General features: G+C 42.9%; 1 protein-coding gene across 2 annotated transcripts in view; it reads right to left on the reverse strand.

Moving 5' to 3' along the window:
• LOC145346438 (transcriptional activator GLI3-like) overlaps nucleotides 1–27,316 on the reverse strand; it is a 350,295-nt gene that overhangs the window by 274,828 nt on the left and 48,151 nt on the right. Inside the window, exon 1 of one of the 2 annotated variants that reach the window (XM_080193634.1) lies at nucleotides 212–236. The exons of the other annotated variant lie outside the window; for it this stretch is intronic. Within the exon in view, the coding sequence (XP_080049760.1) occupies nucleotides 212–227 (16 nt within the window). The 5' untranslated portion in view covers nucleotides 228–236. Of the gene's footprint in view, nucleotides 1–211; nucleotides 237–27,316 lie in introns of those variants that run through there. 2 annotated transcript variants of the gene reach the window in all.

Raw genomic sequence — 27,316 nt, forward strand, 5'->3', positions numbered from 1 at the left:
GGTCATGGTACCAGAATAGAGTGAGAGAGAGATAAATGCTAGTATCCCATTAGCCTTTTTTGATTACTTGCTGTACCTATCCATGGCATTCCAACAAACTATATTTTTGGACATCACAAAAGGAAGATACTGCAGATGCTGGTAATCTGAAATAATACCAGTAAATGCTTTTAATACTGAGCAGATCAGGTGGAGAAACAGTTAACATTACTGGTTGATGACTTCATCGGAATTCTCCTGAGGTTCTCAGCAGGACAAATGCCAGTTTTCAACCAGTTCAATTCACTCCACATGCTGGCAGGAAGCACTGGACACAGCAAAGGCTTTGGACCCTGACAACAACCCAATTGTAGTACTGAAAACTTCAGAACTATACTGAAGATCTGTGCTCCAGAACAAGTTACACTTCAAGGTCAAGCTCTTCCAGTACAGCTGCAACACTGGTATCTGACCGAAAAACTGGAAAAATGCCCATCCAGAACAAAAATAGGACAAAGCTAACCAGCCAATTACCACCTCATCAGTGTACTCTCAGTCATCAGCAAAGAAATGGAAGGTGTCATCAATATGGAAAACAAGCAACAACTCAGCAACAACATGTACAGCAATGTTTAGTTTGGGATTCTACCATGATCACTCTGCTCTGGACCTCATTATTATCTTGGTCCAAACATGGACAGAATAGAAGAACGAACTGAACTCTAGAGATCAGGTGACAGTGACTACCCTTAACAGCAAGACAGCATTAAATTAACTGTAGCGTCAAGGGGCCTGAGTAAATTCAATGGATGTCAGGGACAAGACATTTCACTGCTTGAATCACACCTAGTGCAAAGGAAGGCATTGTAGTTATTGGGGGCCGATCATTTCAGCCCCAGGACATCACTACCCGAGTTTCTCAAGACAGTTTCATAGGCCAAACCATCTGTGGTAGTTTCATCTATCCTTACGACCTTGTTCTCAGCTCTCTTGGAGGTTGAATAGGAGTCAAGTTCTCAATGTTCTCTCTCAAACTCAAATAACATATGAATCATCATAGAAGAACAGTTCAGTGCAGGTCATCTTCCTGACCTTCTGGAAAACTGGTCCATTACATTGAAGGTCTTTATTTCAAACAAATGAAAACACTTCCATTTCTTTTCACTATTTCATTGCCAGTTCCCACACGTTATGATTGCAGAAATTGCCTTTTTTTCCCTAAAACCTGGCCTTCGTGATTTTGATTAGGAATCCATACTGACTCCCTCCCTGGAGTCTTGCTGTGCAGTCTACAGTCTATGGCACTGATTATAGTTTCTGGTTTGATTTCCATAATACTCTCTTCTCCCTTACTCTCTCCATGTCTGTTGCTTTGAGCCATGGCATAGGCATATGAGAAAAAATAGGAAGTTGAATCCAGTCATCTTTCCGTTAGAAGTTCCAAAGAAGCCAGACCAGCCTGGAGTGGTGTGGAATGGTAGATCAACAGCATTACATTGATATTATCATTTTTCTTCAACAATCTCTTTACCATCCTTACCCATTGTTCAGTCTTTCCATCAGCTTGTGGGATCTGGATTAGTTAATCATGTGTACAAATTTGATTTGATTTATTAACGTACAGTGAAAAATACTGATTTTAGCGCACTGTATAGACAAAACATACCATTCATAAAGGAGGAAACGAGAGTGCAGAATGTAGTGTTACATTCACAGCCACGGTGTAGAGAAAATTCAAATTAATGCAAGGTAAGTCCATTCAAAAGGCTGACAGCAACAGGGAAGAAGCTGTTCTTGAGTCGGTTGGTACATGACCTCAGACTTTTGTATCTTTTTTCTGAAGGAAGAAGTTGGAAGAGAGAATGTCTGGGGTGTGGGGGTGTGGGGGGGGTGGGGGGGGGGGGGTCCTTGATTATGCTGGCTGCTTTGCCAAGGCAGCAGACAGTGTAGACAGAGTCAATGGATGGGAGGCTGGTTTGCGTGACGGACTGGGCTACATTCACGACCCTTTGTAGTTCCTTGCAGTCTTGAGCAGAGCAAGAGCCATACCAAGCTGTGATACACCATAGAAAGCATTCTTTCTGGTTGTATCTGTGAAAGTCGTAGCTGACGTGCCAAATTTCCTTAGACTTCTGAGAACGTAGATGATGAGCTCTCTCAATTATAGTGTCAGCATGGAGGCATCAGGACAAGTTGTTGGTGATCTGGACAGCTATAAAATTGAAGCTCTCGATCCTTTCTACTTCGTCCCCTTTGACGTAGTCAGGGGCATGTTCTCCTTTATGTTTTCTAAGTCGATGACAATCTCCTTTGTTTTGCTGACATTGAGGGAGAGATTATTGTTGTCACATCAGATCACCAGATTCTCTAACTCATTCCTATACTCTGTCTCGTCACTGTTTGAAATCTGACCCACTATGGTGGTGGTGTCAGCAAACTTGAAAATCAAATTGGAGGGGAATTTGGCCAGTCATAGGTGTATAAGGAGTATAGTAGAGGACTGAGAACACAGCCTTGTGGGGCACCAGTGTTGAGGATGATCATGGAGGAGGTGTTGTTGCCTATCGTTACTGATTGTGGTCTATGAATTAGGAAGTTCAGGATCCAGTCACAGAGGGCAGTGCCGAGGCCCAGACCAGAGAGTTTGGAGATGAGTTTCATGGGAATAAAAGTGTTGAAGGCTAAGCTGTAATCAATAAATAGGAGTTTGACATAGTTGTCCTTGTTATCTAGGTGTTCCAGGGTTGAGTGCAGGGCCAGGGAAATTGCGTCTGCCATGGACCTGTTGCGGCATTGGCAAACTGTAGTGGATCCAGGTAGTCCAGTAATCATAAGCTTCTGTGAACAGCTTAAAACATTTGTAGATAAACTATCGTCTGAAGTGACTAAGTCTGGAATGTCATGTGAGGCAAAAAATTTATTTAATAATGATAGCTTCCAAGGGGGGACCAATAAGACACTTGACCACAATCCACCTGGAGTAATAGTGAGGAAAGTCTTCCTTTTGAGCTCAAAAAGATCCATTCTGAGATATTCCCACAGTCCGGACGGAATTGAGGAAATCATTGAGAGTTCTTTTGGTCTTGATGATGGATTGGAGAGGTGATGCAGTTTGAATTCATTCCTTTTAATGATTTTGAGATAACTGGCCATCAAACAAAGTTTTGCACTCTAGCATGACATTTTGGCCTGAATCTTATGCTCAACCCCCGGAAGCACTTGAAATGCACGAGAAGAGGTCAGTCATGCACCCTGATATTAGTGCGCACTAGCACAATATTTCAGTTGGAGAGCGCACATCAGAGTTGGAAGTGCACCTTCTGACAATACATCCCAATTTAGTTAGCCTTTCAATGCTCCATATTTGCAATTCTTAGCTAGTTGATATAAATCACTAATGATGGAATCTATACCCCTCCCCCAGTCCTTCGCTATGTCTATTGAACTTTTCTCTTTGATGTGTATCCTGTAGGGCTGAATATGTTTCAAAAGCATTTATTATATTGACATATGTCATTGTTTCTTCATTAAATGTCCTGTCTGACCATTAAATTGTCTGCACCATTGCCTATGACATAGAAAAGAGTAGCGACCTGCTCCTTGCCAACCTTCTCAGTTTGTCCGAAAGCAGTTCTGCACCAGGTAAACCTACGACCCCAGCTCTGCCACTTCTCAGCTTGATTCAGACAATTCTCGTGTCCAAAGCACTCTGGTACAGGTAAAATTTCCTCCATGGCTTTTCATTACTCTAATTTTTCTTTGCATTTTGTGGGCATTTTCCACACTTCCTCTCCTCACAGTTGTTTTTCTTGCTGCTTTTTCCAGTCACTGGACTCTAACTGGGGCATTTTCTACTGTCTTTTCCTCAGCCAGCATCTGTTATCACAGTTTTGGGTCTTATCTTATTTTGTCCTCGGTCACGATTAAGAGAGACTGCAGGAGGTAAAGCTATTGGTAAACTTTACCTATTAATAAGTATTCTCCTAACTATATTCAGCATTAGGCTAAGGACAAATCTTCACTTTGAACTATCTCTCAGCACAGGAGTGTGATGGAATGCTCTCCATTTGCTGTGCAAGTGCAGTTCAACAACACTAAAGAAACTCAACATAATCCAGGACAAACCAGCCTAGTTGACAGGCACTCCAGCCACCACCATAACCAATCATCCCTCCACCACCAACACAAGGTGGTTGCAGTGGTGTGTACAATCCACAAGATTCACTGCATCAATGCTCCAAGGCTGCTGATACAGCAACTCATGAATGCATGACCTCGACCACCCAGGACACGAGCATCAGCCATGTACGAACATCACTATCTGAAACTTCCCCATCAAGTCATGCATCATCCTGACTTGGAAATGGATCACCATTTCTTCACCGTCACTTGGTCAAAATCCTGGAGCTCCCTATTTAATTTATTCATTTACAGGACGTGAGTGTCACTGGCTGGGCCAATATTAATTGCCCAACCCTAACTGCCCTCCATTTCAGAGGGCATTTGAGAGTGAACCACTTTGCTGTGGGCCTGGAGTCACAAATAGGTCAAACCGGCTAAGGACAGATTTTATAGAATCTGCAGTGCAGAAGGAGGCCATTTGGCCCATCGAGCCTGCACCACCAACAATCCCACCCAGGTGCTATTCCTGTAATTCCATATATTTACCATCCTAATCCCACTGACACTAAAGGGGCAATTTAGCATGGTCAATCAACCTAACCTGCACATCTTTGGCAGCATAATGGCTAGCATTGCTGCCTCATAGCACTAGAAACCCAGGTTCAATTCTGGCTTCGGATGACTATGTGAAATTTGCACATTCTCCCTGTGTCTGCATGGGTTCCTTCCAGGTGCTATAGGTTTCCTGCTACACACCAAAGGATGTTCAGATGAGGTTGAGTAGCCATGCTAAATTGCCCCTTAGTGTCTGAGGAATTAGCAGGGTAAATATGTGGGGCTACAGAATTGGGCCTGTATGAGATTGTTGGTGGTGCAGGCTCAATAGACCAAATGGCCTCCTTCTGCACTGGAGGGATTCTATGACTTCCTTCCCTAAAGGACATTAGTGAACCAGATGGATTTTTATAACAATTGATAGTAGTTTCATGGTCATCATTAGACTTTTAATTCCAGATTTATGTAGGAATAGCTTCACCACACAACTACAACATTTTAAAACGGCAATGCTTTGGGGAGGTGTTCGTCAACACTTATTCCCATCAACTGTATACTTTTCAGCATATATTTACTAATCTTACAAAATTACAGTTAAATTCACCTTTAAGGTTTAACAGGCTTTTGATATGGGGCAAATTTTGCATCTGGTTAATGCTGTTCTCAGCACTACTAATTCATCTCATGGAAGCACAGAATTATAATATCATAGAAAGAGCCCATGCTGTCTGTCTGAAAGAATTACATATTAGTCCCATTCTCCTGGCCGTTCACCATAGCTCTGAAAACATTTCCCGTTCGGGTATTTATCAGATCGCCTTGTGAAAGTTACACTGAATCTGTTCCCACCAGCCTTGTAGTCAGTGCATTCAAGATCATAAGAACTCCATGTGTAAAATTCCTCATTTTATTCCTCACTTTGCTTTTGGCTCTTTTCCCAATTACCTTAAATATGTGTGTTCAGATTACCCGCCCTAATGTTATTGAAAATGGTCTCTCGGCATTTACACTATCCAATCATGCGTTTGAGCATTTCTATTACGTTTCCTCCTGACTTTCATTGCTCTACGTGGAACACAACCTCAGCTTCTCTTAGTCTTTCCACATGTTTTAATTCCTGGTACCTGCCCAGTAAATTTCCTGCTCACCCTCTCTAAGGCCTTGACATCCTTCTTAAAGTTGGTCAGCAGCTGGGGACTAAAGTTTAGAAACTAATTCCCAAGTGCTAGGAAGTTAATGAGCCGGTCAGAGCGTAAAAACATTCCTGCCACTGAAGTGACACAAGACCACATTGAATATTCATAAAAAGTTGAAGTCAGTAGCACTGCAACCATTGCTCTTTTCACTGTCATATTTTTAAAAGCTGACCGGGGCTAATTCTTTTATTTTTTAAAGCTCACTGTTAAACTTTGAGTATGGCCAGCAACACGTGTACTTCTATAGTGTCTCTGCATTCTCAACAATGCAGTGCTCAGACCTCTCGGTAACAGTGAAACTGAAGGAATGGCACATCAACCAAAGCCCCTTTTCGTGGGTGGTGTCAGTGTTTTATTTTCCTTTCCCGCAAAATCAATGGTCCATACACTCAACTTTTACAGCTATTTACTGGCGTTGCAAATTTAACGAATCCTGCTCCAAATCTGACTGCTACTTAATACAAGATGAAAATTATTGGGTTATTGGCATGACATTTTACTTCAAATAATACCACACCAATTTCACATTGTTTGCTTCACTTGGTCCAGGTAAAATTTGTCCAATTGCACTATAAATGTCTTCAGGGGGCCACGCTATTGTTATTTTAAAAACAGCAACATCAATCTTCTTATTCACTCTTCTAAACCTCGTAACTAAAATATATTGAATGGATGTTTGGCCCAACAGTGTTAAGTGGCAACATTTCAAAGCCTTTAAAGGCTTGATTTAGTCTGGTTTTGAGCTCGTCACAATCCCAGCTAGAAAAAAAAGTAAATCTCCTCTAACCTGTTAAGTGCAGTAACCAAAACCCAGCTGTCTGGCTGCTTTATATCCAGGCAGCATCTGAGCAGACAGATTTGGGTTAGCACAATGTCAGATTAACATGTTAGGGAGTAAAATTTCAATAGCTTGTCATTTGAGGAAACATAAACCTAACAAATACCCCGTTTACAGTGCCAAATTCATCACACAGTAAATCTGGTATGTATGTAAGTTGCCTTTTTTTCACTCTGTCCTCCTCAGACACACAAAAAAAACACTGGTGGAAACCTCACCTTCCCCAACTGAATTACACAACGTTAACAAAAAGATACCTCACTTCATGCCAGTGTTGCCCTTCAATTGAGGTGGCCACTGGTGGCCTCATCCTACCCCCAGAAAAAAATACATTTCCCAAGTCCTATATCTAAAGTAGTGTAAATGGTTTCTTGGTCTACCGGGAGTCATTTTGGTTAACAGTCTAAATACAGCGTTAATGATAGAGAGGCCCCCTGCTGAGTACTGAGCATGGTCACACCTTCGGAAATGTTACAAGACCCCAGAGGTGCTTGTGGCATGTTTTGATCTCCAAGAATGAACAGCTGCTCTCTATTCAGCATCGAGCTACGCTTTTTAATGGTGTCTTCGCTAATCACAAACAAAAAACAGAAGTTCTTCCAAGCTCGTTTTATGATATCCTGCAAGCAACGTCACCAACATCGCTGCCTCATGTCTGACACTCAAGATTCAAGACAGTAGGGTCCAGCCATCTGCTGAAGAATTTGCTCCATCAAGAGGAAAAGCTAATTCCGCCCAAGACCCTCACTCCTGACTCCTATGCAGTGACTCTCATGGAATGCAAGGGCGTAGGAAGGTCATGTTCATTTAAGACAGAGATGGATAGGTTCTTGATTAATAAGGGGGTCAGGAGTTATGGGGAAAAGGCAGGAGAATGGGAATGAGAAAAATATCAACTATGATTGAATGGTGGAGCAGACTCAATGGGCTGAGTGGCCTAATTCTGCTTCCTATGTCTTACGGTCTTGTTTTTGACAAGTTTACCTTGGCTATAGTGCACCAACCCACCATGGTGGAACACACAATGTCCCGATTCTCACGGAAAGGGAGTTGTCATTTGCATCTGATTCAACAAAGTTGCCAGCACTGGTCAGCTTATATTCAAAAGTGGGATATCATTCCGCATCAAGTACAATTCGTTCCAAAGGAAAGTGGTGAAACTTGAAACTGAATTGAGGAATAGGCTGCCAGCTGGATTTGAACATGGTCAGGGAAACTCCAATTTCTAGTCCATCGCCTTTACCACTCAGCCCAGTAAACTGTACATTGTGCAAGAGATTTTTTTCCCAATAGCCTGAAGGTGCATTCCCCAGAAAAAATATTTTTGACAGTGTAATTGATGGATGTTGCATTTGGAGTCGAGCTTTCGAGTAATGTAAATATTTCCTGACATATATATTACTTCCTACAAAAAGAAATCCGAATTAGGATAGGAAACTATTAGGAGTCCTCAATTATTAATAAGATAATGAACACAATCTGCTTCTTGACTCTCATTTCTTTCTACAGCAATAAACATTTTTGAACTTAGAAAGCGTTAGCAATATTAGAAATGGACCTTTGAATGCTATTCCTATTTAAACATAGGAGTGACCCCCCTTCCAATATCCTGCTGGAAGATATGTTGGTGAAGACTAACTTTAATAAACTTGAAATTATTTTCAATAGGGGTTCTCCCACTCCCTCGCCAAATCACGGTCACACTTCTGCCTCTGAGTTGGAGGTTTGTGGATTCAAGCTCCATTCAAGAGATCCAAAAGAATAAAATCTTTCCTGACACTCCGGTGCAGTGCAGGGGGGATGCTGCACTGTCAGAGGAGTCAGTTTGCTGCTAGATGTAAAAGATCCATGGCCCTGTTTGAAGAAGAGTCCTCCTCTCATCTTCCTGGTATTTATCCTTCAATCAATATCACCAAAATATATTATCTTATCTAAAAACAAAAGTGCTGGAAAATTTCAGCAGGACAGGTAGCATCTATGGAGAGAAATAGTATTAACTTTTCAGGTTAATGACCTTACATCAGAACAGTTCTGATGGAAGACTACTGACACTGCAACATGCTTCTAAGAGGGTGTCAAGGATAGAGGTGGTCTGTTGAATGTTGCATTATATGGCAAAATCAAGGGATGTACATCTGCAAGATCCAAAGCCCAGTGAGTTAGGTCACTTAACAGAGGAAGAGGTCAAGGAGTAGATGGATCTATCTTCCTCAGATGGAGATGTAATCAGGGAGGATGATTAGGATGCAGGAGAAAATGCACAGATGGCAAGATCATCTCACATCGGAGATCATCACTGCCTGGTACTTGTATGGTGTTAAGGTTAGTTCATGCTGCCTACATTCAAGTTACAGTGTTTCTGCTGTTGTATCTATCATATATGCACACCCTGAGTCACTTACACTGCATAAGAGCATTTGAAGGTCCCTCTGTCACAAGGCATCTCATGCCAGATGGGGAAATGATAAGATAGATGCCCATGTGCGTAGACCTGGCTCAGCATGTGATTCCACAGTCAACAAGGCGGACCTACTTCGAGGAACTTCTCCAAAGCAACACAGGATACAAACGCACCCTTGGAGCAAACAGTTCTCCTGCCATTGCTCGATGATTGCCTTTGATATTACTGCTGCCTCAGGAGATGCCCATTTCTCCACAGGTGAGGAAACCCACAAGTACCCTTCTGAGGGCCCCTGTGTCCTCTAGCAACACAATGGCTAAAATCTTCACCTTCATAAGTCAATATCAAGCTGTCTTGTGGGACTGATCGTGAAAAAAAGTTTTTTTTTTGAAAAAAGAGGATGTCAGATAGACTATGAAGAAGTCACCTAGTCACGAACCAAGACCTGGCCCCTAAGCCAAGAGTGCTCCTGTGCAGTACGAGAGATTCAGGACATGCCAATATGATGGATTCATCAACACAAATGCTACAACTTGAGGTAGGGCAGCATGAACTAACCAGAGCACCAAACAAACACCTGGCAATGATCTCCTCCAGCATGAGAGAATTTAAGCATCTGCCCTGGACATTCAATATTATTACATAAGAACATAAGAAATAGGAGCAGGAGTAGGCCATCCAGCCCTTCGAGCCTGCCCCGCCATTCAATAGATCATGGCTGATCTGTCGTGTCTCAGTTCCACATTCCCGCCCTCTCCCCATAACCCTTAATCCCCTCGCTTATCAAAAACCCATCAACCTGCGTCTTAAAAATATTTAGCGAGGCAGCCTCCACCACCTCAACGGGCAGAGAATTCCAGAGATTCACCACCCTTTGAGTGAAGAAGTTCCTCCTCAACTCCATTCTAAACCGCCCCCCCTTTATCTTGAGGCTGTGCCCCCTAGTCCTACTGTCCTTTCTGAGCGGGAAGAGTCTCTCCATCTCTATCCTATCCATCCCATTCATCATCTTATACGTCTCAATGAGATCTCCCCTCATTCTTCTAAACTCTAGTGAGTACAAGCCTAGTTTATTCAGCCTCTCCTCATAGTTCAACCCCCTCAACTCCGGTATCAGCCTATTAAACCTCCTCTGCACTCCCTCCAAGGCCAAAATATCCTTGCGTAAGTACGGCGACCAAAACTGCACACAGTACTCCAGCTGCGGCCTCACCAATGCCCTATACAGCTGCAGCAAGACCTCCCTACTTTTATATTCAATCCCCCTCGCTATGAAGGCCAGCATCCCATTCGCCTTCCTGACCACCTGCTGCACCTGCAGGCTGGGTTTTTGCGACTCATGCACAAGGACCCCGAGGTCCCTCTGCACCGAAGCTCTCATTACCAACTAAGCATCCGATTTGACTAGATTTGATATGCATAGCTTCAATCTTCACAACTGTCAAGTGATTGAGGGGTGGTCTTCTGGCTGAAATCTTACGTGATAAAACCATGCAGTTGCATGTTTCTGTATGTGCCACTCAGCAAATATAGATTAATACATCCAATCTCTGGTTTATGGGATGTATTTGCAGAAAATGAAAAAGATGCACTTAATGTGAGGTACAACGCCACATGTGAACCCATGAGTAATCGAAAACACCGTGGTGCCTTTCAAGCTCAAACACTCCTACCTACATATGATCATTTCTCAGCGCATGTGCACATGCAGATACAGATCATTAATAAAAACTTATATGAGCAGAATCCTTGGTACTTCCCTCATGCTCTAAATGTCCATTGCTTGATTCACTTCCTTGTGCTGAACAACCATCACCAGTGAAGCCATGTTCGAAGGAGCCTTTAACACCACCTTTGACACCCGTAACAGGCAATTTTTCATTTCCTACTTCAAGGGCCCATGTACCACCTGCATAGCCCTCTCCTCACTGCACGAATCATCCTCAGGCTTGTACACCCACTCCCTGTCCAGGTCTTCGCACCAATATTTTTGGCTCTCTGCTCCTGCAAGTGAACAAGGCAAACCAAGGGACACTGAATCCTGCGTCCATGTATGAGCATGATCTACGTGACCATGCAAAGTGGGCATTCAGATGCCACCCCATTTACGTTTGGACATGCCTAGTCAATCATCTTTGTTGATAATGACATATGGGACATCTGACCATCTGCCTCTGTCATACAAGACCCAAATCAGGGGCACATGTGCGCTCCAGTCAAACAGCTCACCTTGCCTGAGCATAGCAGCTAAGACTGCTTGCAACACTGACTCTATGTTCAAATCACATTTGCCTGATGTGCTCAGCTCACCACAGCAGCAAGTGCCCATCGTGCTCTCTTTGTGACAGCAGGAGGATTCCTTCTATCTGCTGGATGTAGGGTATCCACTGACATTCAACCTGAAGGCCCTGTTTAAGGAACCTGGGGCGTTTAATCCATAAGTCTCAGTCATGCTGCTCTTCAGCGATAAACTGTGATTCTCTCTATGTCATGCTATTCAATTCACCTGTGCAGCCATTTGCTGGAATCTTCTTCTTGAGTAGTTTTAAGATTCATTCTTGGGATATGAGCTTCACTGGCTAAGCCAGCATTCATTGCTGACCCCTTATTGCCCTTGAAAATGTGGTAGAGAGCTCTCTTCTTAAACCACTGCTGTCATGTGATGTAGGTACATCCTCAGTGCTGTTAGGAGGGAGTTCCAGGTCTTTGACCCAACAACAGTGAAGGAACAGCAATATAGTTCCAAGTCAGGTGGGTAGCATGGCGGAGAGTTTCCAAGTGCTGGTGTTCCCACATATCTGCTTGTCCTTCTCTAGATGACTGCAGTTGTGGATTTGGAAGGTGCTGTCTAAACAGCCTTGATTTGTTCCTGAAGTGCATCTCGCAGATGGTACACGCAGCTGCCAACAGTTCATCAGTGATTAAGGGAATGAATGTTTGTGAAAGGGGTCGCAATCAAGCAGCATGCTTTGTGTTGGATAGTAGCGAGCTTCTTGAGTGTTGTTGGAACTATATTCTTCCAGGCAAGTGGAGAACATTCCATCACATCCTGACCTGTGCCTTGTAGATGGCAGACAGGCTGTCAGGGGTCAGGAGGTGAGTTGCCACAGGATTCCCGGCTTCTGACCTGCTCTTGTAACTATGGTATCGACATGGCTAATCCAGTTCAGTCAACTGCTGCCTTGATGTCAAGGGTGGTTAGTCTCACCTCATCTCTGGAGTTTAGCTCTTTTTTTCCACATTTGAACCAAGGCCAAGAGCTGAGTGGCCCCGGCCGAACCCAAAGTGAGTGTCAATGAGCAGGTTATTGCTAAGCAAGTGCCACTTGATAGCACTGTTGACGATCTTTTCTATTACTTTACTGAGATCGAAAGTCGTGTGGTGGGTGGTAATTGGCTGGGTTGGACTTTTGTGTACAGTACATAGCTGGGAAATTTTCCACATTGCCGAACAGATACAAGTGTTGTAGCTGTACCGGAACAGCTTGGCTAGCAGCACGGCAAGATGTGCAGGAGAAATCGTTAGTACCACTGCTGAAATATTGTCAGATCACTTGGCCATTGAAGTATCTAGTGGCATCTGTAATGCTAGGAACACCTCAGAGGTCGAGATTGATCCGCCACTTAGCACTTCTGGCTGAAGATCGCTGTGAATGTTTCAGTCTTCACTACCATTGAGGATGGGGATATTTGTGGAGCCTCCTCCTCCAGATGGTTGTTCCATCGTCCACCACTATTCACAATTAGATGCTGCAGGACCTCAGAGCTTAGGTCTGATCTTTTGGTTGTGGAATCGCTTAACTCTGTCTATTACATGCTGCTTATGTGTTGTAGCTTCACCAGGTTGACATCTTATTGTTAGGAATGCCTAGTGTTGCCCCTGGCATGCCCTCCTGCACTCTTCACTGAACCGCGCTTAATCTCTGGCTCGATGGTAATGGTAAAGTGAGGGACATGCTGGGCCACAGATCGTGATTGAGTACAATTCTGCTGTTACTGGTGGTCCACAGTGCCTCATGGATACCCAATCTTGATCTGTTCAATGTCTGTTCTATTTAGCATGATTGGCAGTCTTAAATTGCCCCTTAGCATCAGGGGTATTAGCAGGGGAAATACGTGAGGTTATGGGGATAGGGCCTGCATTGGATTGTTATTGCTGCAGGATCAATGAACCAAATGGCCTCCTTCTGCATTGTAGCGATTCTATGATTTCCAATGGGCAGACTTCAGCATCTAAAGTTTCCTACGGAAAGCACGTAAAAGATCATAGCCTATAACAAAATTAACCAGTGGGCCAACATTTAAAACATGACAACACAACGAATTATCTCCTGCACAGCCACGTGGCCCCTTCGTAACATCCTTCCTGTCATACAGAAAGACGTCCAGCAAGGCCCTCGGTTGAGAAAAGCCCGCTTGCTGTATCAGGTCCATCCCTGCCTCCAAAATGTTTCCAGGGTCAGCTGGCCCGACTTCAGCCTGCACCCACTTCTCGGCAATAAAGACCGTGCCCCCAGAGCCACGTTTTCCCAAGGCAGGTGCACAAAGCTAGGGAATTTTCCAACTCCTATCACCCACCTCAAGGATGAAAATCCAGTCCATTAGCTCTGCTTCTCCCCACAGGTGCTGCGTGATCTGTTAAAATCATCCAGCACTTTTTTTTCTTAAATCACTTCATACTCCCAGCATCTGTAGTTTGTGTTTTTGTATGTTATCTGGTCACTATTGTATTTTTGTTCGTGCAACGCTGCTGCACACAGATTTGCTACAGCTTTTCCTAAATTACGACAGTGACTACGCTGGAAAAGTACGGATCTTGGATGGAAAATGCTTTGGACAGCTTGAGAAGGACTTTAAATAAATTCAAGTACCTATTTTCTTTATAAATCCTATTTGGCATCCTGTAGAAACAGAGTAAACTTCATTTGTTGCGCTTCTCCAGAGTTTCCACAGAACCTCTATTACAGTTGGCAATTGGAAGAACCTCGTGGAAATCCAACCCCATTAATGTCCTACCCTCCCAAAATGAAAAATCAGTGAATGTTCATTGTCATGAGGATGTTATCAGCTATCTAGGCCCTAAACTCTTAATATCCTACCTAAACCCCTCTACCTAACTCTTGCTTCAAGATCCTCCTTAAAATTTACTTTTATATCAAAGCTTTTATTCACCAGCCCCAACGTCTCCTCCTTTGTCCTAGGGTCGATATCATCCAGTTGCACTCCTGCAAAAGTAGCTTTGGATATTTTAGTGTGTTAGGAGGTGTGTATGACTGCCACTGTTGTCATTGAACATACTTTTAGCTCTAAAAATGTGAAAGGATATACTCTGCATATCCCACTATATATTCCAGTTCCCTTCAGGAAATTAAAAGACAATGTAGAAATCTGGAATTGCAACAAGAGTTAAGAGCAGCAGCATTAGGTTTCCAAACTCTTGGTTAGCTTAAAAAATGTATTTACCACTGTTTAGGATGACTTGTTAAAATGTCCAGCAGTAGCGGAACAACGTGTATTGTGGCAGTATTATGCAAAGAACATAATTAGTCCCTATTAGCTGTTTTTTGAGATGGCCTGTCTTTATCTAAACCAGTGAAATGTTAATCATTTACTTAGAAGAGGTGACAATGGATTTGCCACTTGCTTTGCTGACTGCTCCTTCAGATTAACCTAACAACTCACGATTTCCCACTTTTAACAAAAGCCAGTGACATATACAAAAATAGAAACCCTTATGAAAGAGATTCTGTCTTCCAAGAGCATATTGTCCAAACAAAGTGTTTACATAGACAGCTATCGACATTTTGCTCATCTGTAGCCTGGCTTAAGTACACACAGAACCTCTAAAGGTACAATAAAGCCATTCAATACCACCAACTCCTCTGAGACATTTAAAAAATGGAGGCACATGAATTCTTGTTTACATTAGCAGTTGGTAAGAAGGTCAACCATTAGGAACTACTTCAACCAATCCAAAGGGTACAAATTCTTCAGGAAAAGAAAACCGCAGAGTTTCTAAAGGAAATCCTTTATTAGTGTGAAGTGTGTCTCGCGTTTTACTATAGCTGCACGACAGTAAACATCTTTTAACATCTTTTCTTCAATTTTGGATGTGTGTATACAGATTTGATTACAACCTGCTATTAAAATAAGTCAAATATATCCTGGAGTCTTGTGGGGAAACGCAACATTTTACTATGAAAAGGTTAATTAAGAGAAAGCTCATTAATTTTCTACAACTTAACAAACATGTCATGGCAAAAACATAAATTCATAGTTTTCTAAAAATAAAATGTTATAAAACTGGCATTGCCTGTTCTGTGACCAGACTACCCAACCAACACATACGATGCTTTCAGAAACACATGCGATTATACAGTATGATGAAACACCTGTAAACACATTTCCTTTAGCATCTAATTAAAAGTTAAAAAAAACTAGACAACGCTAATTAACAGGTTCCGATTTTGGTCTTGGTGCACTGATTTTCAATAGGTCAATTCAGAAAAGTTATAGGCTCATTGTTTTGAGCCTCTTTTTAAAAAGGAATGGAATTGTCCAAATGAAAAGCTAATTGTACTAAAGATCGTGTAAACACAAAGACCAGAGGTGAAATTCTCCAAACTGGGGACTAAATCCCATTTGCAGGGCCGGGGAAGCGGAGTGCTTCCTGCTGCAAGGTAAAGAAGCTCACACAGTCACAGGAAAAACGTGCAAACTCCACACACGGTCACCAAGCCGGAACTCGAACCCAGGTCCCTGGAGCTATGAGGCAGCAGTGCTAACCACTGCTAGACTGAGTCAGCAGCAAGTGGTGAAGGAACTAACAAGAGGGAAAAACATACTTAGATTGGTGAGGATGAAGTTGTCAGCTGGAGATGCATCTGTGCCTGACAGTATCGATAAGAGTGACCACAGCATAGTGCTTATGGAGGCCAAGTCTCACTTTCACATTGAGAATAACCTCCATCGTGTTGTGTGGCACTATCACCCATGCTAAATGGGACAGACTTTGAACAGATCTAGCAACTCAAGACTGGGCATCCATGAGGTGCTGTGGGGCATCAACGGCAGTGGAACTGTTCTCCAGCACAATCTGCAACGTTATGGCCTGGCATGTTCCCCATTCAACCATTACCATCAAGCCAAGGAATCAAGCCTGGATCTATGGAGAGTGCAGGAGGACATGCCAGGAGAAACAACACCCACATCTAAAAATGAGGTGTCAACCTGATGAAGCTACCAAAACAGGACTACCTGCATGTCAAACAGCATAAACAGTAAGTGATAGACAGGCCTACACATTCTTATAACCAACGGATCAGTTCAAAGCTCTGCAGTCCTGCCACATCCAGTCAAGAATGGTGGTGGACAATTAAACAACTCACTGGAGGAGGCGGCCCCAACCTCAGTGATGGAGGAGACCAGCTTATCAGTGCAAAAGGCAAGACTAAAGCAGTCGCAGCATTCTTCAGCCAGAGATGCTGAGAGGGTGGTCTATCTCAACTTCTTCCAGTGGGCCCCTGCATCTCAGATGCTAGTCTCCAACCAATTCAATTCGCTCCACATGATATCAAGAAATGTTTGGAGGCACTGGACACTGCAAAAGCAGTGTGCCCTGATACCATTCCAGCAATAGTACTGAAGATTCGTCTTCCAGAACTCGCCGCTCCCCTAGCCAAGCTCTTCCAGTACAGTTACAACACTGACATCTACCCAACAATGTGGAAAATTGCTCAGGTGTGTCCCCTACACAAAAAGCCAGACAAACCTAACCCAGCCAATTATCACCCAATCAGTTTACTCTCAATCATCAATAAAGTGATGGAAGGGGTATCAACAATGCTATCAAGCAAAACCTACTCAGTGACACCCAGTTTGGGTTTCTCCAGGGTCACTCAGCTCCTGATCTCACTACAGACTTGGTTCAAACATGGACAGAAAAGCTGAAATCCCCAAGGTGAGGCGAGAGTAACCGCCCTTGACATCAAGACCGCATTTCGACCAAATGTGGCATCCAGGAGCCCTAGCAAAACTGAAATCAATGGGTATCGGGGGCAAACTCTCTGCTGGTTGGAGTCATACCTGGCACATAGGAAGATGGTGACGGTTGTGGAGGATCAGTTATCTCAACTCCAGGACATTTTTACACAAGTCCCTCAGGGTAGCGTCCTAGGCCCAACCATCTTCAGCTGCTTCACCAATGACCTCCCCTCTGTTATAAGATCAGAAATGGGGATGTTCGATGATTGCACAATGTTTAGCACCATTTGCGACTCCTCAGATACTGAAGCAGGACATCTTCAAATGCAACAAGACCTGGACAAGATCCATGTTGGGCTAACATGTGCAAGTAACATTCATGTCACACTTAAGCCAGGCAATGACCATCACCAATAAGAGACACCATGGCCAGCATCCCTTGACGTTCAATGGTGTCACCGTCACTGAATCCCCCACTGTCAATATCCTTGAGGTTACCATTGACCAGAAACTCAACTGGACTCACTCCATAAACACAGTAGCTACCAGAGTAGACCAGAGGCTAGGAATACTGCAGCTAATAACTCACCTCCTGATGAGCCACAGCCTGCCATCTACAAGGCACAAGTCAGGAGTGTGATAGAATATTCCCCACTTGCCTCAGTACAACTCCAACAACACTTAAGAAGCTTGACACCATCCAGATCAAAGCAGCCTGACTGAGTGGCACCACATCTACAAACATCCACTCCCTCCACCACCAACACTTAGTAGCAGCAGTGTGTACTATCTACAAAATGCACTGCAGCAATTCACCAAAGATGCTTAGATAGCACCTTCTAAACCCATGACTAGTTCCATCTAGAAGGACAAGGGCAGCAGATACATGGGAACACCACCACCTACAAGTTCTCCTTCCAAGCCACTCACCATCCTGACTTGGAAATATATCGCTGCTCCTTCGCAGTCGCTGGGTCAAAATTCTGAAATTCCCTCCCTAACGGCATTGGGGGGTCAACTCTCAGAATGCAGACTGCAGCGATTCAAGAAGGCAGCTCACCACCACCGTCTCAAGGGCAACTAGGAATGAGCAATAAATGCTGGCCAGCCAGAGACGCTCAAGTTCCATGAATAAAAAAAACACTGTGCCACCGAGCCACCAACTTCATTACTTATGCACCCTGGGGTTGTGTGTCGTATTTTGTGTGTGTGTGTGTGTGTGTGTGTGTGTGTGTGTGTGTGTGGAGGTGTGGGGGGGGGGTGTGTGTGTGTGTTTGGGCGTGTGGAGGGTCAGGCCTGATGAAGCATAATCTGCTACCTCCCTCAGGTGCTATATTGAAAAGGCACCTAACATCACTACTATTGATGAAAGAAGATGGACCTCCTGAAAATGAAGATGGATCTCCAAGAACATTGAGGTTGGAAGATGGAACTCCTCCAGGACACCAAATCTGGAAGATCCACCTGTAGCTGCTACCCCATCCACTGCTGCAGTGCTCCAGGGTTATAGGCGGCATTCATCACAAACTCTGGAAGCAGCCCCAGGCATTGTTCAGGTGAGGCTGACATCTGAACGCCACATTGCTTCAGACATGTTTTCCTGCTGGAGAATGGGGTGTGAGTGGTTGAGCCTTCATCTGCATCTCTTTAGTAGAATGCAAATCAATCAGTTTCACGCTGACCTCCAGCGGGTTTGTCGATCCACCATGATCAGCACCAGCAAAAGATCCCACGAGAAACCTGCGCCAGTGTAAAACTGATTTTTGCACCTCCGGCCAAACTTTACCTCCCTTCCCCGCCCACCATTGTACCCATCACTGGGGGGCACAGGAGAACTCCACCTCTATAAATGACTTAGCAAAATAATCCACCTGTATTTTCTATTATTGTTGGATACTCTGAATTCTACAGACAAATATAACAATTATTCCAAGGGCCTGTCCACCAACTTAAGTCAACACAGGACAAAATAAGCCATAAACAAGCTCAAGGCATTCTTCCACATTAGCAAATGGTAAAATATAGTAAGTGGAATGGTAATTGATGGCTCATTCTACATTTTGCCTTCTTCGAACAGGGAGGGAAGTTGCAACTTCTGTAACTCCTTATTTCAAGTGTAATCAAATTAAAACACTTCAGTGTGTCTACTGCAATTTCTATGGGCTGAATAGGAGTGTGAGAGTAAAAAAAAACCATACTTTTCCTTTTCAATTACTTTTATTTGGCAGCTCTGGGGTTCACCACCTCCTGTAAAGAGCACATCAGTTGAATCCAGTCGTCCAATCACAAAAATAAAGCAAAGGTTTTGAGCATGGACAGACTTGCTCGACCTTTTTAGTTAATTTTCATCAGGTGCCAGTTCTGGAGGATATATACATACGGGGATAGAGAGTTGCATCATGCCCCTCACATAGATGTTACTGTGATTTAACTTATACATGTATAAAGTTATCAATTCTTGATTGAAAGGAATTTTAATTGTCCTTAAAATTCCAACCGAGATTATCCCGAACTGTGCATACACAACTACTTTCTGTTTGAGCCCATGTTATCCTGCTCCAAATCAAAAACACTATTGTCAGAGCAGGAATGGCGATGATATTCTTCCTGTTGTGTTTATTGTAAGCAAATGAGCTTCAGTTCGCGAAACAAACCATAAACTTTACTAATGGTTAAAAGGAAGCTTGCACAAGCCGGAGTAATGAGGAAAAAGTCAAGCATGTAAAGTGCTTCAGAACTTCTATTCTTAATCAATCACCAAAGACCAATGATATCATTAAAGCCTTTGATCACAGATCTTCTTTCAAGCTCACAATCACAGTTGGGGTGACCTAGGTTTTCAGAAAGAATGGAGAAAATACCTCTGAGACAAAACAGTGAAATCGGAGCAATCATCAAATCATTCCTCAGGAAGGAGGAAAAAGAAATGATGTATCCTATAGGAATACAAAACACACTCCACAATAAAAGCAGTGAAATAAATTCATACTGCACAGCATTCAAATACAAATCTCACATTAACCCTGACAGTACTTCAAACTTACATTATCAAACCCTGTCGTGAAATGCTTATAAAAATTCCTTTCCAAAAACTGCCAGTTTTTTTTTCCCCAAATTGGAAAAAAACCAAAATGTATTAGTGCTCTTGATTAAACTCCAGTTTGAATTAAAAAGCGGGAAGGTCACCAAGACATTAACTGCATGGTGATATTAGCAACTAACATCCCAAGGCAAACATAAATAAACTGCCATTCTGAATAAAATTGTAGAAAACTACCCCCACTACCTCTAATAATAAGGACTGAAGCAGCTGTTCCATTTAAAGGCAAAATAATACAGATGCTGGAATCTGAAACAAAGACAGAAAATTACCATCCAGATTCGAAACGTTGGCTCTATTCTCTCTCAGTGAGAGAGACTTCTTACAGTGTTTACCCCAGTCCAACGCCGGCATCTCCACATCATATCTTCTATTCTCTCTCCACAGATGCTGTCAGACCTGCTGAGATTTTCCAGCATTCTCTGTTTTTAATCTGTTCCAGTTCCTCTGCCAGGTCTGGCATTTTTCATTTGCGCAGGCACAGCAAGTGCAACTGTGGGCTCTGATTCCAGTGCAACCAGAACCCGTTTGTCCAACTGCACCACAGCCTCCTGAGAGAGGACAGCCAGCTTAAAGCCTTACCAAAGGCCCGGCTGTTCTCTTGGGTGAATATAAAAGGTCCATGGCTCTAACTCAAGCAGAGTTGGGTTGTCTGCTGCTGTCCTAGCTAAATTTTATCTCCCAAAAAAACACCTTAAACATACGATCTGTTCATTTATTTCACTGCTGTTCCTGGAACCTTACTGTGTGCAATTTGACCGCTGTTCTGAACTGGATTACAGCAGTGAATATGCTTTAAAAGTATTTAATTGGCTGGAAAGTGCTTTGGAACATCCTGGGAGCACGATGGATATTGTATAAATGAAGGTCTTCTCTTTTATTTCCATTTTTGTCACCACTTGCCCTACTACTGAGCTCAAGCATATCGAAGGCCACCAGTTCTATCTGAAGTGCTCTATGGCATAAAAGTAAATAAAGGCATCTCCTAATAGCTCAGTAACAAGTTTTATAATTTGTGCAACAAACAAAATCACATGAATGTCACAAACTTAAAACCAGTTAAAAATAGGCTTGAAAGTTAACACTGATTAAATGTAGCAGCGCCTTCACATTTTTCAGTTTAGCAGGAAGGCATATACCACCCATTCTAACTCATGGGTCTCCCACAACTAGTCACAATCCCAGGGTAAACCTGGCATTAAAGCCACTAAAAAAAGAAGCACAGGATTTAGTAAATCAGACATACTTACTTGCATTATCACCTTAGAGACAACCATGTTTTGAAAGTACCAGCCTACTAACCCACAGTTAGGTCAAAATCCTGGAAACCCCCCTTCTGATCAGCGTACAGGGTGTACCTGCACCACTTGGACTGCAGAGGTTCAAGAAGGTAGCTCACCACCACTTTTTTATGGACATCTAGGGATGGGCATAAAATGCTTGCCTAGCCAATGACGTCCACATCCCATGAAAGAATGTAAAAGAGTTACAGTAACAGAAATAAAAACAGCAAGTCAGGCAGCATGTATGGAGAGAGAAACAGGGTTAACAGAAAAATAGAGTTAGAAACCTAAGAACTAGGAGCAGGAATAGATCGTTCAACGGCTGATCTATTCGTGGACTCAGCTCCACTTATCCTCCCCCTCACCATAACCCTCAATTCCTTTACTATTCAAAAATCTATCTTTGCCTTCAAAACGTTAAAATGAGGTAGCCTCAACTGCTTCACTGGGCAAGGAATTCCACACATTCACAACCCTTTGGGTGACGCCTCCTCAACTCAGTCCTAAATCTGCTCGCCCTTATTTTGAGGCCTCCTAGTTCTGGTTTCACCTGCCAGTGGAAACAACTTCCCTGCTTCTATCTTATCTATTCCCTTCATAATCTTCTATGTTTCTATACGATCCCCCCTCATCCTTCTAAATTCCAAAGCGTATAGTCCCAGTCTACTCAGTCTCTCCCCATAAACCAACCCTCTCAACTCTGGAATCAACCTAGTGAATCTCCTCTGCACCCCCTCCAGTGCCAGTATATCCTTTCTCAAGTAAGGAGACCAAAACTGTACACAGTACTCCCAGGTGTGGCCTCACCAGCACCTTATACAGCTGCAACATCATCTCGCTGTTTTTAAAACTCCATCCCTCTCGCAATGAAGGACAAAATTCCATTTGCCTTCTTAATCACCTGCAAACCAACTTTGTGTGATTCATGCTCAATGACGCCCAGGTCCCTCTGCACAGCAGTACGCTGCAATTTTTTACTATTTAAATAATAGTCCATTTTGCTGTTATTCCTACCAAAATGGATAACCTACATTTATCAACATTGCACTTCATCTGCCAGACCTGTACTCACTCACTTAAGCTATCTATATTCCTTTACAGATATTGTGTCCTCTGCACACTTTGCTCCAACGCTCATCTTAGTGTCATCTGCTAAATTTGACACACATTTGGTCCCCAACTTCAAATCATCTATGTAAATTGTAAACAAATTGTAAAATCGGCTTTAATTGTCAAGATTCAAGCTCACAGTCAGGCTACTTCCAGCCAATACCAGAGGATATAGGCAACCCAGAGCAGAATCTTGTCGAGGAGGTGGGGATCTTGCTTGTTGACTGGAAGGTCAGCGTGAGACTCACGCTGCCTCTTTTTGGTTTAGCCTGTGGGGCCACTGCCAATCAGGCAATGGTCAGGCCAGCGGCTGGCCTTCCCTTCGAATCAAGATTCTGGGGGTTTAAGTTTTGCCTACCAAGACCCCTCTCCCTCCACCCCCCCAATCTCCGCCATGCTAACACTGTAGATTAAGCAGCCAAAGGCAGGGAAGCCTTGGGACTGCCTGGTTAAAGAGAAGGAAAGCGGCTACCAATCTAATGACCGTGTGGCCTCACCAAGGAATACAACCAGTTAAAGTTGGTTATTCCTTCACTAAAGTCAGAATGCAAGTATGCTGGCTATCACCCAACCTTCAAAATGGTCATGAGCTGACACTGCAGCAATGTCTCTGTGGTAATGTTTTCCCAAAAATAAATGCTTGCGAATAAAACACTGGAGGAAAGCAGAGAGTACACATCAGTTAGGAGGCAGGATCATTTACAAACTGACACAATCAGAACATAAGAAACAGGAGTATACTATACATACCCTCAAGGCTGCTTCATTATTCAATAAGGCTAATCTTGGTCCTCAATTCCAATTTCCCAATCCACATCCCAAATGCCTTGGAATCTAAAACCCGACATTAAACTCAGCCTTGAACATATTCAATGACTGAGTATCCACAGTCGTCTGGGTTAGAGAATTTCAAGGATTGATAATTGATTTGATTTGATTTATTATTGTCATGTAATTAACATATAGTGAAAAGTATTGTTTTTTGCGCTATACAAACAAAATGTGCCGTTCATAGAGAAGGAAATGAGAATGCAGAGTGTAGTGTTACAGTCATACCTAGGTTGTACAGAAAGATCAACTTAATGCAAGGTAAGTCCATTCAAAAGTCTGACAGCAGCAGGGAAGAAGCTGTCCTTGAGTCGGTTGGTACGTGATCTCAAACTTTTGTATCTTTTTCCCGAAGGAAGAAGGTGGAAGAGAGAACGTCCAGGGTGCGTGGTGTCCTTAATTATGCTGGCTGCTTTACCGAGGCAGCAGCAAGTGTAGACAGAGTCAATGGGTGGGAGGCTAGTTTGCATGATGGATTGGGCTACATTCGCGACCTTTTGTAGTTCCTTGCGGTCTTGGGCAGAGCAGGAGCCACACCAAGCTGTGATACAACCAGAAAGAATGTTTTCTTTGGTGCATTTGTAAAGGTTAGAGAGTCGTAGCTGACATGCCAAATTTCCTTAGTCTTCTAAGAAAGTAGAGGCATTGGTGGACTTTCTTAACTATAATGTCAGCATGGAGGGACCAGGATAGGTTGTTGGTGACCTGGAACCTAAAAACTTGAAGTTCTTGACCCTTTCTACTTCATTCCCATTGACGTAGACGGGGGCATGTTCTCCTTTACACTTCCTAAGTCGATGACAATCTCCTTCGTTTCGTTAACATTGAGGGAGAGATTATTGTTGCTGCATCAGTTTCTCAATCTCATTCCTGTTCTCTGTCTCGTCATTGTTTGAGATCCAACCCACTACGGTGGTGTCGTCAGCTAACTTGAAAATCGAATTGGACGGGAATTTGGCTGCATAGTCATAGGTGTATAAGGAGTACAGTAGCGGGCTGAGAACACAGCCTTGTGGGTCACCAAAGTTGAGGATGATCATGGAGGTGTTGTTGCCTATCCCTACTGATTGTGTCTATGAGTTAGAAAGTTCAGGATCAAGTTGCAGAGGGATGGGATGTGCCGAGGCCCAGGCCCAGGCCAGAGAGTTTGGAGATGAGTTTCATGGGAATAATGGTGTTGAAGGCTGAGCTGTAGTCAATAAATAGGAGTCTAACATTGGTGTCCTTGTTATCTAATCCTTGATAACTTTTCCAGGTGAAGAAATCTCTCTCTTCTCAGCTCTAAATTGCCAACCTCTTATCGTAAAACGATGCCCCCTATATTTTCCAGCCAGGGGAAATAGCCTCTCAGCTTCTACCCTGTCAAGCCCTTTCAGAATCTTTTACGTTTCAATGAGGTCACCTCTGATTCACAATTAGTGAAGTCCACTGGATGAGCACATGTAGTTCAACTCTCTTTCATCAAGTTAACAACAGGGATCAACAAGTATCTAACCATCTACATGAAAAGCAACTGGATTGCTAGGGACAATGAATTGCTAAGGCAACTGCAATCTTCAGTGGGTCTTCAGGCAACTCATTCACAAAAAAAGAAAGAACTAGTGTTTATGTAGTGCCTTTTAAATCTCCTAAGGGTGTGTTAACACATTGGAATCTGTGGACTTGAAGTGATTATCTCAGCAAATGTAACAATATTGCAATAATTTACAAACAGCGGATGATTAGCAACAAGACAATATGATTTTTCTGGTGTGGTGTTGGGTGGGGGATTAACATTAATCTGGACACCTCTTCAACAACTAGCAGATTGGGTCTGCAGACAGAATTTTGACTGCATCCTGTGCAGAACAGAGCACTCCCTCAGTGGTGCAGTCTGATAATTTGTTGTCAGTTTGAAACCAGGACCATGACTCAGGATTGAAAATACCAAACTGAGCCAAATCTCTAACATAGTGAGATTGTACACAAATAAAATTCCCTCTTTCCACCCCCAACTAGTTACAGTAAAAAAAAATTTGTTGAAACACTGTCCTGTGGTAAGCCACCTGAATTGTATAGCAAAGCAAATGGGTCAGTGTGTGTATAAAGGCTTTAAATGCAAATACAAGACACGTTTAAATTAGTCTAGAATTATCCATGTTAGGGTTCCCCAGTTCACAAGATTCCAATTCTAGTTGCCCTCCATATGGTATTTGCCCCTCAATTACTGGCCACACAAATGATGGGAGGGGGGTTGGTGGTTGCGGATGAGGTGTGGACCGGCAAGATTGTCTCCCCTTCCTGGTTCAGAGATACATATCTTGTTAGCCATTCATGGATTGAAGCATTGCAAAGCAGCAAACATGCCGTTTTGTGAGGGGAAACAGGAGGAGCAGGGAAATGCTAGCTGAAACACTAAATAGAGGGAAAAGTGATTTGTGATATAATTCTGCTCAATGGTCATTTGAGCTAGAGCCAAACAGGTGGTAATGGATAAAATATTTATGATAGACTGAAATTATCACCATTTTAGCTCACACAGCCTACAGATTAATATCTCATAATGTTTTGTTGCATTAAGCTCTGTATGCACGGTGCTACACAATGCTTTTTGGACAAGTTTAGGTGTTTGCATATTTAAAAGAATATTTAATGTAAATACAGTCATAAAATTAACTGTCTTCATTTTAATTGCTGCATAAGTTAAACAAAGCAAGGGAAAATTAGCCAACCCCTCATTTCCACAATGGAGCATCATTCGAGTCAAGTGTAGGTTGAAGAATCAGTGTCACAGGCTTGGAAACCAAACTCTGACCTATACTCCCACCTGATCAAAATATTCTATGCCTCTGAAATACAGCCTTGTTGAATTAACATTACAGCACCAAGTTACCAATAACCTTCCATTACTTCAGTTAAGGATCCTTTGTACACTTGCTATTAAGACTCAGGGGAATAGCATCAGATGATCCAGATCCTGTCCATGTATGATGCCCACACGTATAGTTCCAACAAGAAGTCACCGCCAGCCGGAACCCTGGCTGAAATCCTATCCCCAGTCCAGGTATATTTAAGGGGCGCCATTGACATCCTTCACTAAGAACAGTTAATTAGGGAATCCAACCAGAGTACAGCTCAAAGTAACACGTTGTGTATTCATCAACAAAATTATCATCAGTGCCTCTTTAAACAGTTCCAAAAAAGTAACCACTGGTTTAAAAAAAACATTTGTATCTGCAAGTAAACAACCAAGCTAAATACAGGTTTCAAAATTGGTGGATTATACAGAGAAATGAAGTGCTCACAATCCTGCCACAGCAATTGGGGAAAAAGCAAAAGCTTACAGTTGCAATAACATGTACGCATGTGTATCAGTGAGCTGAGAGAGCCTGGAAAGGAAAGGGTGCAGAGTCAGCAAAAGAGGACGGAGCTACAGAAAAAATAAATGAAAAGAATCTAGGAATTCTTGCGTTGAAGAAAGATGACACAGAGACACAGAAAGAAATATGAAGCGGCACACGTTCAAATGCTCACAAGTTAAAATGCCCAGGTTAACATCCACAATTTGATTAATGTGCTCTCAACAGTATATTTGAAGCCAAATTCAAAAATCAATAGATATGTGTTGTTTCAAAACCCATACAACAAAAGCTGCCATCCACCTATTAATGTAGGTGGCTCGACAATTTCGAGCTTTATACTTTTTCATCTCCACAGACTTTGATCAGCCTTTCTGAACAGTATTCTCAGAAAGCAGTTTATTACCCACTCCATCAAGTGATCAATGATTTCATTAATATGACAGATCACAAAACTGTCGTATCATTGATACAGGCTTGAAAGATGATTCCAGTTTCCTGCCACATTTCCACAGTCTAGGATACTTACTGGCAGCTCGACTCCATTCAATATTTTCACAGACACAGAAAACTAAAAATCCATT

The sequence above is a fragment of the Carcharhinus amblyrhynchos genome, chromosome 8 (genome assembly GCF_965287045.1).
Source record: "Carcharhinus amblyrhynchos chromosome 8, sCarAmb.v2.hapA, whole genome shotgun sequence".
NCBI classification, from domain to species: domain Eukaryota; kingdom Metazoa; phylum Chordata; class Chondrichthyes; order Carcharhiniformes; family Carcharhinidae; genus Carcharhinus; species Carcharhinus amblyrhynchos.